This window comes from Martes martes (assembly GCF_963455335.1).
Source record: "Martes martes genome assembly, chromosome: 9".
Lineage (NCBI taxonomy): Eukaryota > Metazoa > Chordata > Mammalia > Carnivora > Mustelidae > Martes > Martes martes.
Window position 1 is genome coordinate 57,484,074 of NC_137896.1, and position 17,700 is coordinate 57,501,773.

Below are 17,700 nucleotides of genomic sequence, written 5' to 3' on the forward strand. Positions count from 1 at the left end.
TTTAGGGCTTCCTAATATGTGAAAGAATTCTGTTTAAAAAAAAAATGTATCCCATTGATGATAATTATTGTCATGGTGGAAGTTGCTACGGAGAGTAACATTTTTGGTGAAAATTTACCTGTTATTCTTTGAAAAGGTAAGAAAATATTCCTCTGTTAGAGTGATAAAATTCTAGAAGGCACCTGAAATGATCTTGAAAAGAATACCAGAAAGCTGTTGTGTCATCTTTCACCCTTTGGTTAGCCCAAAGGGAAAAGATGGAAACTTTGAGACAAAAAGAACCAAAACTCTTAGCTTAAGGACAAACACATGCCATCAGGAAGACTTAGCTTCAGAAGTGTTCACAAACAGGTGAAGATCATGAGCTTCACCCCCTGACCAACCAGCTGCTGCTTGAGGATAACCGAATACAACAAAGAGAAACAGATCAAGGGCAAGGGTAGGTTCTTCTAAGAGATCCAGATCTCAGGTGATACAGATAGATATCAACTGAAGAAACTACCTGGTTTCATATTTCAAATCAGGACAGACTGGACCCCAGAGGAGAAACCCTCCTTATGGACCAAACTGCTTTGCCTTTTCCTTACAACAATACTACAACTTATTTAATGTCAAGACAGCAGGGTAGAGGGAAGTGGAAAATTCTGCATCCTAACCCCAAGTTTAGGTATAAAGGAAATGAAAAGGGCAGGATTCATGCTGACACCTGGAAGAGGAAAACAGGCCAGCTCAAGACGACAAGATAAGTGAGGGGACATCTGGGAAACCCCTGAGGACAAAGAAGGGAGTCCTGTTGCTTTAAACAGCAGGGACCCAGTGCTCTGCCCCTTAACTTCGAAGAGAGGTAGAACACATACCCAAGTTCACCCAGTTTAGGACAAATCCCACTGATCCACTTCATGGGCAAGGAAATCAGAGAAGACCCTCTTAGAACACTCCAAGAAATTTTTCTCTTTCTAATTCTTTGGCTACCTATTATTCTAAGCTGCAGAACTCCATCCCTGTGTATAGGATTTACCAAGCAAGGTGTGCATTTATAGCTGTTAAAAAAAAAATCAACAGTTACTCGAAATATAAATATTCAAAATAAAGAACAATAAAGGTTCACATATGTAAGGATCTAAGTGAAAAACAAGGGAATGTTTCTTGCCAAAATTTTAAAAACTATTCAAGGTTGTACTAAATTCTATGTTCTTTTATTTATTTGACCTACTTTACATGTACAATCACATTATCATTATTTCTTTTAAACCAAATAATTCAGAAACTGAGTTTCCCTGATAATCAAGTAAAAACAATAAGAAGTTGAATCATTCAACGCTCCGCCAGAAATTCACTTGCCCACTATTTTATTTATTTATTTGACAGAGAGAGAGAGACAGTGAGAGAGGGAATACAACCAAGGGGAGAGGGAGAGGGAGAAGCAGGCTTCCCACTGAGCAGGGAGCCCAACCCACATGGGGGCTCCATCCCAGGACCCTGGGACCATGACCTGAGCAAAAGGCAGATGCCTAATGACTGAGCTATCCAGGCGTCCCGCACTTGCTCACTTCTGACTGCAATATTTCTAAGATTATATTGTGCTGCGATCTAGTAAACCATGCTGAATTCACCGTCCGGCATGATTTAAACCTCCCTCGGATGTGATTCGGAGCCTCTATTTGGGACAACCTGTTACCTTTGTTCAATTTAATCACTAGCAATGTATCTCCATGTTCTCTGTGGCAGGTAAGTTCAGGCACACTTGGTTCAGGGCATAAAAGTGCCCCAAATAGAAACCATGGCATTTCGCATGAGTTAACACATCTGTTATCTTATCACCTCAAGTCCCCGGCACAGCTCAATTTGTTATCCTGCCCCAAATATAAGCAAATTAAATCATATAAATCACCCCAAAGTAAGTTTTTCCAGTGCAAAAGTTTAGAATGACTAGATACTGCTGAATGGGCTGGAAAGGCAACCCTCAGTACAAGGACAGTCTTCCCCAAAGCCAACAGAAAGTTTAGGGCCTGGGGGAGAAGGTGGGGGGTATCTGCACATTTCCAGGCACCTCTAAGGACAGATAGAGCTGCAGCAGGAGAATAGGGGTGGACTATATATAGGAAGAACCTAAGAAACACCACAAGGACCAGCTTTTGGGATTCTAAAACCATACCTTCCACTCTGGGAACTATATCCTTCAACCCACGCATGGCAGTCTCTACTCGGGTCTCTCTGCTCAAACGCTTCTGGTTCAGAGACATGAACACTATTTCCATTTCTGTGTCACATGCAGATGCAGGAGAGAAAGAGGAGATGGTAGCCAGTGAAGCTGAGAATTGGGGGTGGGGGGGGGTTACCTAAAAGATTGGGAGAACAGCAAGTGCCAAGGAATGTAAATACATCTGGATTAAAAAAAAAAAAAAAAAGTGCCCATGGGCAGATCAATACACCTATGAACTCAAACAAGCCTTTTAATAAGATACCATACAATTAACAGAGTAAGGTCCAACAAGATGAATAGATCAAGATAGAAAAAGAACAAGTATGAGAAAGAGAATAAGAGCACTTGGAAAAAGCTGAGCCTAAAACAGAAACAGAGAAAGGCAGGAGGTAGCCCAGCACAGTGGAAAAGGAAACACAGTGCCCACCCCATGAGGTTACTGCCGTTCCTCTTCCACTCCTCCTAGTGATGACACTATTCTGCACTTACCCTATGCCCAGGATTTTCTAAGAATGTTAAACATAGGCAGTCTCATTTAATCCTCCTGACAAAACAAGCCTCCAGGAGAGACACGAAGATGAGACATCAGACAGACCTGGGTGGAATTCTGGCTCCCCACCCACCAGCAAGGGAACCTCCCCATTTCTGCTTCCCCGTATAGGAAACGGGGTAATCATACCTACCCAGGATGGTTGTGAAAATTAGAGATAATGAACTTAAGAGCCTACCAGCGGCTGTTATTAGTGTAATTAATTAGATTAAAATAATCAGGAGCGAAGATCAAAACAAAGAGTTGTAATTGAATAGAAATGGCAACCAAGAAGCAGTCATGGAAACAGGGCACAAACGCATCAGGCCAGTGATGGAGGCTGGGAGAGAGAGAGTCCAGGAGCCTGCATTTGGGTCCCTACTTTATGTGTCTGTGGACAACTCACATCAACTCTCTGGAGCTTCAGTTTCCACCTCTACCAAGCGTGTGTGTGTGGTGGTGGGGTGGTTAATAACTGTCCTTCCCACGCCGCAGGGCTGTTGTGAGGACCATGGGAGGACATAGCACCTGAGTTTATTATTACAGGCAATGAATTTATGCAAATGCACATACCTACTTGATAAATGGGAAAATCCATTTCCTCTGTTTCCATTTCTCAGGTGGAATTAAAACATGCAACTAGCACAACCCTGTCAAAGCCAGGCAATGGCAGACTGCAAAGTCATTAAATATTATGTGCCTCCTTTGGTCATCATTAATAGAATCTAATTAATTTAATCTGACATCAGGCTTACCTACCCCAATTTCCACCATCGTACAAACCCATCTCTTTGGACTGCTTTGTGCTCTCCCCCCAATTCATGCCTCTGTTTATTCCTCTCTAGAACATTATTCCTTTTCCTCTCCAACTGACTATACCCTGGTCATCCTTGAAAATCCCATTTAAATGCTTCCTTTGCATGAGGAAGTGATTTCTGCCTCCCTACACTGCCATACTGTCACACTACTTAGCACTTTCCTGTACTAAGGTCACTGGTGCGTGTGCGGCACCTCTCCCACCAATCAATAAGCTGGAGGATGACAGGCAAGGTGTCTTCAATCCTTTATGGAGACCTGCCTCACCACACAGCACAGGATTTTTCCCAGGACAAATACTGAAGACATATGCAATAATGCAAACATTCTCTCCACCTAATAACTTCTTTGAATCTTTACAACAGTAGTTGATACATTTTAAAATGAAAAAAGTACTTAAAATATAAAATCAAAATAATGCAAAGCCTCATGATCACAACAAAAGTTTATGGGGGCGGGGGGGGGGATGAAGATGAGAAAATACCTTCTGAGCTTCTGCTTTCCAAATGCGAGTTAAAGAGATAGCTTGAAAAGTGGGTTAATGGTCTTTAAATATGCATCTCACTTCATTGGCCTCAGTCGCCTAAGAAAAAGCTTCCTGGAGAGTGACAGCCTCAGCCCAAAGGAGGGAGGAGACAGGGTGTTCCTGTCACAGCTGCAGGCTCTCAGTTGTCCCAGGTTCCCCCCCCCCCCACCAGGCACTTCATTAGTCAGGTGCATGGCAGGGTCTGTGTCTTGGCCCAGGCGCCTCTTTCTCCCCAGAGCATCCAAGGCTTTGACTATTAAAACCTCTGCACTAGCCTGCACCTCTCTCCCAATGACAGGACTAAACCTCAGCCCACTCGCCTCCTCCCTCAGTAAACAGGTCTCTGCTTTGGCAGAGGGCTGTACCACTTGGCGTCTGAGGCAAAAGTAAGCAGCAAGTCACTGAGTTTGGATGGGCTCATAGTCTGGGGCTATTTCAAGGCCAATGTCCACTTCAGAATCAAAGCCTGAAAATGCTCCTCCCCGGGTCCCTTTCGACTCAGACGCCCACCCGCGCTTCCCCACCGGATCGCCCTCACCCCAGCTGGAGGGTCCAGCTCGCTCACCTATCTTAGCCAGGGAGGCCAGCAGGATCCACAAGGTGATCTCGAAGGGGATCTGCACGTGGGGGTAATCCAGGGTGAACACTGGCAGTCGACTCTCCTCGAACGGCGTCGTTCCGGGAGCCACCACGCTCGCGGGGCTGGGCGGGCTGGAGCTGGCGCCCATGGCCCTCGACGCGTCCAGCAGGGTCTCAGCCAGGGTGCCCGCCGGCCCCGCCACCTGCAGGAGCAACAGCAGCAGCAGCAGCGGCGGCGGCGGCGGCCGCAGGCTCCGCCCGGTGCTCCTGAGCTCCATGGGTCGACTCCCCGAGCCGCCGGCGACCCCGCGCTCGGCTCTCCGCGCGCTCGGCCCTCCGCGCGCTCAGCGCATCGCTCCCCGGGCAGCGCCGCCCGCTCGGCCGCGCACAGTGCGGAACAGAGATCCTCTGCCCGCCGCCCGCCGCCTGTCGCGCAGCCGGGTCTCTGCAGCCGACGGCTCGGTCCCCGCTGCGAACCGCCACACCGCCGGGGCAGGCGCGCACCCTCGGCCACCCTCGGCCACCCTCGGCCACCCTCAGCCGCCCTCCGCCGCCGGCCGCCGACCCATGCCCGGTGCGCCGCTCGCCTGCCGCAGCTGCAGGCCCTGCCCGGGGCGGCCCGGGGGCGGGGGCCGGAGCGGGGGCGGGGCGGGCGCGGCGCCCGGGCCGCGGGGCGGGAGGACGCGAGCGGGGCGGACGCGCCGCGCACCTGCCCGAGCCCGCGGGCGACGCGGGGCCGCGCTCCCCTCTCGCCGGCACAGCGCGCCCAGACCCCCCACCCCCGGAACCAGCCAGCTCTGGGCGGAATCGCGCAAGGTGGCCGGAGCTGTCCCCGCCCCGGAGGCAGCGTCGGGCGTCCCTCCAGCGAAGGGGCCGGCGCGACCCACGCGTCGCGGCCTTACCCCCCCGCAGGCACCTCCGAGGGGACGCGGGGTGCGCTGGCCACGCGGGGAGGCGGCGCAGGCTCGGGGTCGGGAAGGGAAGCCGGGCCCCGCGGGGGTGGGGGAGCTCCCGGCCCGGGAGCTGAGGAGGCCGGGACACACAGTGGAGCTGTGTGGAGGGTGCAGAAAGTTGAGAAAAGCCTCATTTTGTTCCCCTTCTTAGGGTTATCAAGTCGCGGACTGTACGGGGCATTCTGTCTGCGCGCCGAAGCTGCCTGTGCGGGACTCCGTGTACCCACGCTCCCACGGAATCGTTTCCTTTCTCCCTCCACCTTGTCCTGGTCTCACTCCCTGTCCCACCGTCGCTTCCCCCTTTTTTCCCCACGTCCCCCGTCACGATAAAGAAAAAAAAAAAAAAAAACTCTCTGTTTTCCAGGCTTAGAGGTGCACATGTCCGAGAGCAACAGAAATATAATTATTTCGTGAAAAGCCAGTGATTTGCCTAGCTCAGACTGACTTGCTCCGCTAATTACAGGACGGCTTGTGGTTAGGAAAGGGAGCGCGAATCTCCTTCTGCATCTGAAAGAGCTTCCAGAGCCAACCGCTCCCCCCCCACACACCCCACCCCCGCATTCGGGGCGCAGCCTTCTTACAACGGAGTCTTAGACTTCCCTGGTTGCAGTCTTCTAGTCCGAGCATCTTTATCAGCAGAAACCGAAACGAACGTAAAGGCAGACTGGTTGTCACTCAAATAATTGAAACAATTTTCCCTTCGATATTTAGGAAATGAAATCCTTCTCTTTTTTCAAAATTTTTGAATGTCAAAACACGACTGCTACTATTAAGCACTCGCATTTCAAAATTTCAAGCAGATTTCTTATTTCAAAGTTCTGACATAGGGAATCCATGAGATGTCAGCAGAGGACACAAGAAAAAAAAAGAAGAGAAAAGAAAAAAAAGAAAAGACTCTCCACCTGAATCGATGCGTATAAGGAAAACAGTCCTCTTCAGACTTTGAAATTAATGCAGGGACGAGTTCAGAATCTAGGAGAGGACACAGAGTACCTCAGTTAATATTTTATAAAGCGTTAGTGTCTCAAAAGTACAACAAAACTTAATGTACAGATGTCCTATCTTCTTAAAAAGAATCATTGAGCCAACCAAAAATCTGCCTCCCTATCTAAATTCAGTGGAAATCTTCATTAAAGATATGTGTTTGGGGGGAGCCTGGGTGGCTCAGTTCTTAAGGGTCTGCCTTCTGATCGGGTCCCGATCCCGGGGTCCTGGAATCCAGCCCCACATGGGTCTTCCTACTCAGAGGGAAGCCTGTCTCTCCCTCTCCCACTCCCCCTGCTTGTGTTCCTTCTCTTGCTGTGTCTCTGTCAAATAAATAAAAATTTAAAAAAAAAATTTTAAAAGATATGTGTTTTGTATTCCCCAAAAGGAGCAGCAAATAATAACTTTGTAAAATTGTGTAGCTGTGCATGGGAAGCTCCATGCAAGGTACTATATCTGTATTTTTCGTCAATGATCACAAAGCCCCAAAGAGAGAAACATTCTTATACCCATTTTGTAATTGAAGAACTGTAGATGCAGAGATGTTTACAAACAAACCAGCAGACAGATGTATCCAAATTTACAAATCAAATCAGAGTCTAGAAGGAATTTAAATCAGCCTATCCATGCCAACACTGGTTTCAGTACACCCTCTGGTTGGGGACCAGTTTCCCATAAATGGTAGGCTATTTTCTCAAGCTCTTTTAAATATAACGGTGGAGGATTATTCAGGGATTGTCCCCCAAAAAACCATAGCAAAATAAAGTTTTATTTGCAGTAAGCAAGTCAGGCCAGTTCTACAAGTTTGGTGAAATAATAGTAGGGCAAGGGCACATTTGGGCAATAATTTCTAGGAGTTTGAGTACACATAATGCTTTCAAGAATGATTGTGCATCAGGGGTGCTTGGGTGGCACAGTCGGGTGGGTATCTGACTCTTGGTTTCAGCTTGGGTGGTGATCTCAGGGTCACGAAGCTGAGCCCTGTGTCAAGCTCATCGCAGAGCCAACTTTAGATTCTATTTGCCCCTCCCCATAAGTCCGTTTGTGTTCATGCTCTCTCTCTCTCTCTTCCCCTCTCTGAAATAAATAAATCTTTAAAAAATATTTTAAAAAAGGAAGATTGTGCATCATAAACAAGAAGATGAATGACAAATCTACGTGTCTGGTATCTTACTGCCCAGAGTAACTGTAGAAATTATAGACTCTAGTATCACTCTACTTTTATAAATCTATGTTAATGTAGTTAAAGATTAGCAACTTTTTCTTACATTTAGAAAAGTGTTCTTTTATATAAATGGAAGATGAAAGACATAGTTTTAAAAACAGTCTTTTCATCTTTCCCCTTAACCAAATAAGAATTAAGCTATACCCCCATGTTGAAGAGGACCTGGATGAGCCATTTTTCAAAGGGCCCTATATCTAGGAGCTCATCCCCTGAAAGTGATAACACCACCTATTACTGTTCCTCTTAAGTGAACGAAGGCAAGGTCATGCCTCTATCAGGTTAAAATCCTTCAGTGACTTTTCAGTGCCATTTGGAAAAATTAAAATCCTACAGTGGCTTACCTGATTTGACCTCTGCCTTTCACTCTCACTACTTTACTCCCCCACCCCCACTACCAATGCTTTATGAACTCTGACCAAATCTCCAGGCTCCCTTTCACCTCAGGACCTTTGCACATTCTGTTCTTTCTCCTCTCTGCCCTTCACCTGTTAATTCCTCCTAGGGTCTCTCTGCTCAAAGGTAACTGACTCGAGGGTCTTACCTGGCACCTGCCTTCCTATTTTATGTCCTCTGATATCAGTCCATACTTTTCTGTCTTAGCATTTAATCGTCCTACTTTACCCCCACTAGACCGAAAGCTCTGTGAAGGTAAGGATGATCAATTTGATTCACTTATTTACCCTTAGTTCCTAGCACAGTGCCTAGAATAGAATAAATGCCACTTAGTAAGTATTGTATGGATGACAGCTCTTCTGCCTTAGGGATATGGGCCACAGGCCTTTCCGGTGGGTGAATCAGTGGCAGGACAGACATGAAGAGTTCCACCTGAAATACTTCCCTCCAACGATCCCTGGTTCATATTTTCGGATCTCACATCTCCTTTTTTTCTTTCCACCCAAATACTTTGAAAATCCAATCACATGACAGGATTTCTAAGTATACACATTATAATTACCTGATTTGAGACTGACCTTCACATCCTAGCACAGATGTGCTTACAAGGATCTTATGAACCCTATCCGAGAAACTGGTGAATCTCTTTCTCTACTCGCTGATCTGAAGTGGTCTCTTGGAATATCGGAATATCAGTGTATGTAATGGAATCCTGTTACGGGAATAACCCCTTCATCATGCAGTCATCAAGCTGGACAATACCTCTGGCATCGTTAACATTCACAAAGGACTTGGGAATTAAGCTTAAGAGAAAGTGCATGGGGAAAAAGGGGGGGGAGTGCACCTTAAAAAATAAAAACGGGATCTCTGCTGGGAAGATCAAGATCATGGCCAAGTGCAAGACTGTTCTTCAATCTCTGCCTCCTGCCCTGGAAAGCTCTGGAGGATCTGGGATTTAACTTGGTGGATTGCCACACAGAACTGGGAGGTTCGCGAGGTTGTTAAGTGCGTGTGAAGGAGCAAGCTGGGATCCCCATGTCCTAGCAGACAACTCCAGCAGGCTGTGGATCACTCCTATTTGTCAGACAGAGGTCCAGGGGAGGCTGACCAAGAGGAGGCCGTTGTCCATAGGTTGCAGTGGCTCCCCTCCACCACAGCGTGGCGCCCGTCCTCTCCCCACACGCAGCAGTTGGGGGATCCTTGCCGCTGTGTGTGCTTGCTCCAGAGAGGGAGCCTCGAAGGGCTCCCCTGTTAGGTACTACAGAGTCCCTCGTAATAGAAAATAGACGTTTCGCACTATGTATTTCGCACTATGTATTTTCTACATATTTTTATAAGAGATTCATATTTTATTCATATTTTAACTTCTCCTTTGCAATCTGCGTCGTACAACTACTGACCCTTACTTTTGTAGTGACATTTCAAGTCAAAATCTTTGCCTCTGAAAAGTCAGCACTCGTAGTTGAAAGTTACCGTATTTGGAAGTGTTCAAGTCTAAAGTAGCTTCGTTTTTTGTTTTGTTTTTAAAGACAGTCCTCAGCAAAAGTCTGGAGTCCTCTTCTCAAAGATCTGTGCTAACTGGGCTCATGTAGTGGTGTGAGTGTTTGATTATGTGCATGAGATGAAATTCTCTCTCTTTTTAGCCAGAGACACTTGTTTCGTCTCAGTGGAGAAATGCTTTGCTGTCTGAAAAGCTACTTTCTGCAAAGTGAAGGTTAGTAAGAGTGGTACTTTGAATGTTGGAATCTCCTGGTATATTTAAAAATAAGATTCTGTCTCTAGATAGTCAGCCACGAAGCTTTTCAGAGCCCCGGCTTTCCTGTGTGAAAGAAAAGACTTGGGATAATGAACTTTATGTTTCTTTCTTAAAGGCTTAAATAAAATCTAGAATGTGAATGCCACACATCTGCGTAAAAGAGACACACACCTACATCCTGTGTCATCCTCCTCAGGCCCTGTGACATCAGGGTGGATGAGAGGCTCCCTTTCCTTTAAACTCTGTTGTGTGATGTCTCAATTCTGATATGCAGTGCACTCAGAAAGCAAAAAGACAACCTCCTGGGAACTTCCGAATAGTATCCCATTATTACATGTAAGGCACACCCACTCACCAATTCAACAAATATTTATAAAGTGAGCCTGGGCAGTGGCTAAGCACCTGCTACAAAAAGTCTCTTTGTATCTTTGGGAGCCCAATAAATAAGAGAATTTCACGGGATTGTAGGGGAGGGAAAATCATTTTTCTTCTACCCTTCTGAGTTTTTAGCTGAGACCCCTATAATAAAAAGTTAACAAGAGAGAAACAGAAGCTTATTAACATGGGTGCCTCGTTCAAACATGGAAGCTAAGTGAGTATCTCTCCAAGGTGGTGTAGAATCAGGATGAACTACCACCTTTGTAGGAAAGGGGAGGGGAAAGGATTAAGAAAAATGAATGGGCCCTTAGAATAATAGATGAGAGATGATAGTTCATGTCACAATTTGTCTGGTGTCAACGTCTAGTCTCCTTTCCCGTGACAAGTCAATCTTTCCTAGTGGATGAAATTCCTGGGAAGATGTACAACAGCCGACTTCCTTTTGGAGAATCTGTCTTTAGGCAGATAAAGGGAGTTTGGAGAAAGCCTCTCCCTGTACCTGCTGTTTTTCAAACATCCACAGCTCAAACTGATCAATCTACCCAAGTGGCATACTTGAGGGTAGCACATTCATTCCACTGCTCTTGAGGATCATGGCAAAAATGCTTCTAGAAACAGTTGGAAATAAGGAATACCGTCAAAAATTGTATATTTTCTATAATATTCCAGAACATAATCAATAGCTTACCATACTGGAAATAAAAAATGTGACCAAACCCAAACCTGAAAACAAAGGAGGTGCCGTATAAAACACCAATCTTGGGACTCCTGGGTGGTTCAGTCAATTAAGCGGCTGTCTTCGGCTCCAGTCATAATCCCAGGGTCCTGGGATGGAGCCCTGCATCGGGCTCCCTGCCCAGAGAGAGCCAGCTTCTCCATCTCCCTCTGCCTGCCGCTCTGCCTACTTGTGCCCTCTCTCTCTTTCTCTATCTCTCTCTCTCTGTCAAATAAATAAAAATCTGTAAAAAATTTTTTTAAAAATTAAAAAAATAAAACACCAATCTCCGCCCAACCATCTTCATCCACTTCCTACTGCTCTTTGATCTGAACTAACTCCTTAAAGCTTTTTGAGTTTAATTTATCTCTCCAAAGGTCACTGTAAAGGCATGCTTGCACAGATCTTATTTATTAAAGGTTCACTCTGAGAAAATCTCATCAGCCGCATCCAATGTGATGTCTGACCCACACTGTTCAGAGGGCTGTTTCTCTTTGATTCTCAGTGCTTCCCCAAGGCAAAACCGAGTGTGCATACCTCTGAGTCTCCATTCTCCCTTCTACAGTTCTCTTTATCATCCTTAAAACTTGAAAATTTCTTAAGGAGACAACATTCACTTAAAATTGAATGTGTACTATATTATGCCCTATTTTTGACCCATTTTTTTATTTATCCATCCATTAATTTATTTGTTCAACCAAACCTCAAGTATTTATTTAACTTTTTGAGACTCTACTAGTGTGCTAAGCGTTCATTAGGGCAGGAAATAGAGATAGACCATATGAATCTTGCCCTTGAGAACTATATACCACGATAGAATCAATAGAATATCCACAGCTAACATTTACAGGTCACATGCCATGAGACAGGCTGTTTCTCAAAGACTCTACCTACCATCTCATCAAATACTTTGACACCTTAAAATTATAGATATTATTAGTAGATCCCATTTCACAAATGAGGAAAACGATAGACAGAAGGGTTATGTAACTTGTCCAAGTTCACCGAGCCAGTGAAGTTTTGAATACAGATAATTTGACCCTAGAAGCTATACTAGACACTGTGCTATAGAACAATGACGATGGTGCTAATGGTGGTGATGATTATAATGGTGATGATGTGGTGGTAATCGTGGTGAGAATGATGGTAATGATCGTGATGGGTGGTGGTGGTGATGATCATGGTGATGAGGGTGATGAAGGACAGGGATAATGATGATGATGGTGGTTGGAATGGTGATGTTAATTATGATGTCAACATGAATGGAGAGCTTTTTTTTTTTTAAGATTTTATTTGTTTATTTGACAGAGATCACAAGTAGGCAGAAAGGCAGGCAGAGAGAGAGGAAGGGAAGCAGGAAGCAGGCTCCCCACTGAGCAGAGAGCCCGATGCGGGGCTCAATCCCAGGACCCTGGGATCATGACCTGAGCCGAAGGCAGATGCTTTAACCCACTGAGCCACCCAGGCGCCCCGAATGGAGAGCTTTTAGTATGTTTTCTTTACTTACTGGTACCCAACCATCCTATGTGATGAGTATTTCCTCCCCGTTTAGATAGAGGAAATGTGAGGCTCCCCAAAGTGTAAAAAAAAAAAAAAAAATTGATCAGAAGCTAATCAGCCTCCAAGTGACAGAGCTGAAATGAGAACAGAAATTTCTTTCCAGGCTTGTAGGCTGTGAATAAACAGCCATAAGAGTGTCTCCAATGTGATAGAAGCCCCCAAACGAAATAAATATCAAAGGTTATGGAGTTCAGAAGTGAGGATCCGGGAAGAAATAGGGGCCTTAGCACCAAGGGCCCTGGAGGCCCTGACAAGGACATTGACATTTACATGGGAAATCTTTTGAAAAGTTTGAACATGGGAAATCTTCTGAAAAGTTTGAACAAAAATCAATGAGATGATCTGACTTTTGCTTTAATGGGATTCCTCCAGTTCTCGTCGTGAGAATGAAGATTAGGAGAGCAAGGACAAAAGCAGCGATGCAAATTAGGAAGCTTTTAAAATAAGCCAGATGAGAGATGATGCTAAATTGTATCCACCTAGGGGCAGTAGAATGAACATTATTACCTGAAAGATCAGCTTGGAGGGTGGGAGAAAAAGAAGAATCTAGGTTAACTGTATGCTATCTTCTCTGAGTGGCTTTAAGTGGCTTTAAGAAAGTTCTGGGATGGGGCGCCTGGGTGGTTCAGGTCACAATCCCAGGGTCCTGGGATTGAGCGCCATGTCAGGCTCCCTGCTCAGTAGGAAGCCTGCTTCTCCCTCTCCCACTCCCCCTGTTTGTAATTCCCTCTCTTGTCTCTCTCTCTTTCTCTCTGTCAAATAAATAAATAAAATCTTTGGGGGGGATAAAAAGGAAAGTTCTGGGTTCTGGGTGTCTACGTGGCTCAGTCTGTCAAGCATTTGCCTTTGGCTCAGGCCATGATCCCAGGGTGCTGGGATGGGGGTGGGGGTGCATCAGGCTCCCTGTTCAGCAGGGAGTCCGCTTCTCCTCTCCCTCTGCCCACCCCCATTCATGCTCCTTTCTCACTCTGTGCATTCTCTCTCTCTCTCTCAAATAAATAAATAAAATCTTTTTGAAAAGGGAAAAAAAGAGAAAGTTTTGTTTTGTTTTGTTTTGTTTTGTTTTAACACAGACCAGGAAGTTTGTGGAGGAGCTGGTTTAGAGTGTGGTTGTCAGGAACTTTGGAAATGGTAAGCTTAGGGTACCTATCAGACCTCCAAGTGGCAATGTCAAAACGAGTTGAATATTCAGGTTTGGGATTTAGGGGAGAAGCTCCGAATGGATATGTTGATCTGTGAGTCACCAGCTAATAGATTGGTATATTAATTAGGGCAATATTCTTGCTAGTACAGAGAAACGCAGCCTCTAAGTGACCAGAGCTGAAACTCAAAACCAAAACCTTACTCCTTAAATTTGTAGAAATTTCTCATTCCACTAAAATCCAATCCACACTGAGGAATAGGGAAATCTCAGGGGAAGGGTTCACACCGTCATTAAGGGACATAGGCTAATCGAGGCTTGCCAATTGGTACCGTCACCCCACGGGTGGAGAGGAAAAACAAATCTTGTCCCTGGGAAATTTTGGAGGCATACAGATCCCTTCTACTCATATTCCATTGGCAAGAAATAGACCAGTGGTCATAATTCGATGTGAGAACTTGGAAATACAATCTCTGGCTGGGCAGTTTTTTCCCAAGCAACAACAGTCACTAAGGAAGGGGAGCACTAGTCTTTGCCAATTAGCTGGGCAATTCTTCCAGGGGTAACACCGAGACTACCCAAGGAGGGAGCACAGAGGGAGAAAAGAAGAGAGGTTCAAGGACTGAACCACGAGTTGTGCTGACGCTTCGAGCTTGTAGAGCTGAGGAAGAACCAGTAAACAAAGATTGGGAGTGCACATTGAGAAAATAAGAGGAAGCTCAGCAGAATCTATATCCTGGAAGCCAAAAGAAGAGAGTATTTCAGGGAAAGAAGCATGAGTAACAATATCTAATCCTGTGACGGATTGAGTAAGATGAGGACGAAGACAGGACTTTTGATCTAGACACATAGCGGTTTGGGGACCTGAAGAAGAACAATTTTGGTAGAGCACTACCTGTTAAATCCCAACAGGCTGAAGAAGGGAGTAGAGGAGAGGAATCGGAGACAGTGAGTCCCAACATCTATCAACAAGGATTTTACTGTATGGGGAAAGAAGTCAATGAGACAATAACCAGAGGGAAACAGGGGGTCAAAGAGAGAAAAATTTGTAAAGACTGGAGAACTAGCAGCATATTTGCCTAGTGATGAGCATGATCCAACGTTAAGGGGGAAAAATGACTTAGAAGAGAAAAAAAAAAAATCTCTGAAAGACTATCCCAGTTAGAGGAGAGGGATGGTATCCGGTGTGCAGGTGGAAGGACCAGGCTCGGCTGGGAGCAAGGCCAGTCTATTGACAGCAGCAGGAGAGAAGGGCACAGACAGGTCAGTGAGCATTTGTGATGACAGCGGCTTAATGGGTTCTGATCTCATCACTTTGAGTCTTCAGTGAGAGTGAGGTTAGGGAGAGTGGTATTGGAGATGTAAGGAGAAAATGAAAATATAAAATACTCATTCAAGGACATTGGAAGGGTGAAGGACTAGGCATATAAATTATGAATTCCAAATACAATTAGAGCTCACTTGAAGTCTATAACCAGGAATATAAAAAGGGACCAGCCGGTTGGACTGTGTGTTTTCTGGGTCCACATTCCCTTGCACAGGTGCAAGCATGCAGTGGGCAGAGATCAGATTAACCTATATTGAGGTTTCACCAGGCATGTAGGACAAAGTGAAGGGCTTGAGGGAATATGCAAGGGCAATGGCAAAATGGCATTTAAGTCAGGTAGGACCAAGGGACTGTATCAGAAAGATATGAAAGGGCACTGGAGAGTAAATGTCTAGTATTTGAATTTAATAAAGAATTTGTTTATTTTCATGCAGACTTTGATTTATGAAAAAGGAGTTGCCTACGGTTAATATAACTTGTGAAATGTATTCAAATATTGATTTGTTGGGCGCCTGGGTGGCTCAGTGGGTTAAAGCCGCTGCCATCGGCTCAGGTCATGATCCCAGCGTCCTGGGATCGAGCCCCGCATCGGGCTCTCTGCTCAGCAGGGAGCCTGCTTCCTCCCTTCTCTCTCTGCCTGCCTCTCTGCCTACTTGTGAACTGTCAAAATAAAATCTTTAAAAAAAAAAAAAACAAATATTGATTTGTTCATTCAACAAATGATTATTCAACTGAATTCCTTTAGACTTTGTGGCAGACTCTCATCATTGTACAACATGAAGTATTTTAACTAATGAAGCTCATTATCTCATGGGTTGGCCCAAATCATCCATATTAATTCAAGCTCAGGGACTATTCCAACTCTAGGAGCAAATGAACAGCCCATAAGATATTGACCTTGTAGACTCAAGTTTATATACCAATATAGATGGCAATTTATTTTTGCACAGGGAAATGGCCTGGGATTTCTTCAGAATTCTGTACTTGAGTAAAATGGGCTATTTTGCATTAAACGATGATTTATCCCTAGTATGAGCATATACATAAAAAATCCCCTTGATTTGCTCTCGGAACCTATTTTTCTTCTGGGTCAGAGACATTACTTAGAGGTGGTTTTGTCAATTCTGGAATTCTGAGGAATATTATACAGAGAAAAATCCTTACAGAAGACTTTATATAGCCCTTCTTTAGTTGCTTACAAGATAGTCCATGGCTCTCTTCCTTGTATTCATTCATTCTCTGTCCTCATCCCTTCATGTGTGTGTCTCCTCCAGGAACGTGAGCTGTTCTAGAGCAGATGCCATAGCGTTTGGTAGATTAGGAGGGCATGGTAAATGCCTAGCCAGTGGTTGAATGAGTGAAAAAAAAATCACTGAATGGTCTTGATTTACTCTCTGGACATGCCCTACTTAATTCTTAGAGAATTCTTTTTCATTCTGTTTATCACTCAGTCCAATGTTTGCTCCTTGCACTTTCATCTAAACTCTCCATCAGTCTTTATTACATGCTTTTAGCATTCTTGTAAATTATACCGATAAAGAGCAAAGGCAAATCTAGCTGGCAACTGGCTTTTTCTGCTCAGGAGTCCTGGGAATGTCCTCCCAAATTGTAACATTGCAGTAGTGGATTCTTCCTTAGGTGAAAATGACGATGTGGAATGCCAAGACAACTGACTAACTTGAAAACAAATGAAAGGGTCACTTTATGTGAAAGCCTCAATGAAATGTTTAAAATTAATTAGGTACAACAAATCAAGTGAACAGCAATGCATTTGCCTCTCTATGTCACCCTTTCCAAAGGAGTTACTACAGAGCTTCCTTCAGAAAATGAAACATTTCTTTTTAAAGATTCATTTATTTGTTTGAGAGAGCGCCTGTGAACACGAGTGGTGGGAGGGACAGAGGGAGAAGTTGAGAGTGCATCTTGAGTGGACTTCCTGCTGAGCATGGAGCCCAGGCAGAGCTTGATCTCATGACCCTGAAATTATAACCTGAGCTGAAACCAAGAGTCAGATGTTCAACCCACTGAGCCACCCAGGTGCCCCAGAAAATGAAACATTTTCAGTTTAAAAAAAAAATGTAATCCCTCCACCCCTTCTAAAATAAAACTGATTGCAATCATCTCAAGTCTGCCTGGGTTCCAGAACTACTCACCGTTCATCTCTGAGGCTAGGACTGTACCAGTAGCAGGATAGGTCCACACAGACCTTTCCAGATGAGTCGAACTATTGTATTTTAAAACATAAATATACAAAAATTAGATCTCAAATTTGTTATGACAGTGGGAGTTACAAAATGGGTGAACATGATAAATAGGAATGATCAGAAACCAAGACCAAGACATTCCCTACCACCTCATGTAAGGGTCCTCTGTGCTCTTTCTTAGAAAGAAAATTGGAAATTAATCAGAACCATACTGCACACCACTTTCTATTTGATTAATACACTACTTGCTTTTTCAATTTTTACATTTAATATTAAATTTAACATTTTACATAAAACGGTATATATTTCCTGTTTATGTCACAATGTCAGAGAGAGATTACCTTTTGCTCACTCTGGGTTTAGAGAATTGAAATAATTCTGATATGTTGCTTGCCAAGATACTTGGCCTGG

General features: G+C 44.7%; 1 protein-coding gene across 1 annotated transcript in view; it reads right to left on the reverse strand.

Moving 5' to 3' along the window:
* Positions 1–5,247, reverse strand: part of SLC9A2 (solute carrier family 9 member A2) — a 98,575-nt gene extending 93,328 nt beyond the window's left edge. Inside the window, exon 1 of the mRNA XM_080813993.1 lies at positions 4,640–5,247. Within this exon, the coding sequence (XP_080670119.1) occupies positions 4,640–4,931 (292 nt within the window). The 5' untranslated portion in view covers positions 4,932–5,247. The remainder of the gene's footprint in view (positions 1–4,639) is intronic.
* Positions 5,248–17,700: the final 12,453 nt, after the last annotated feature.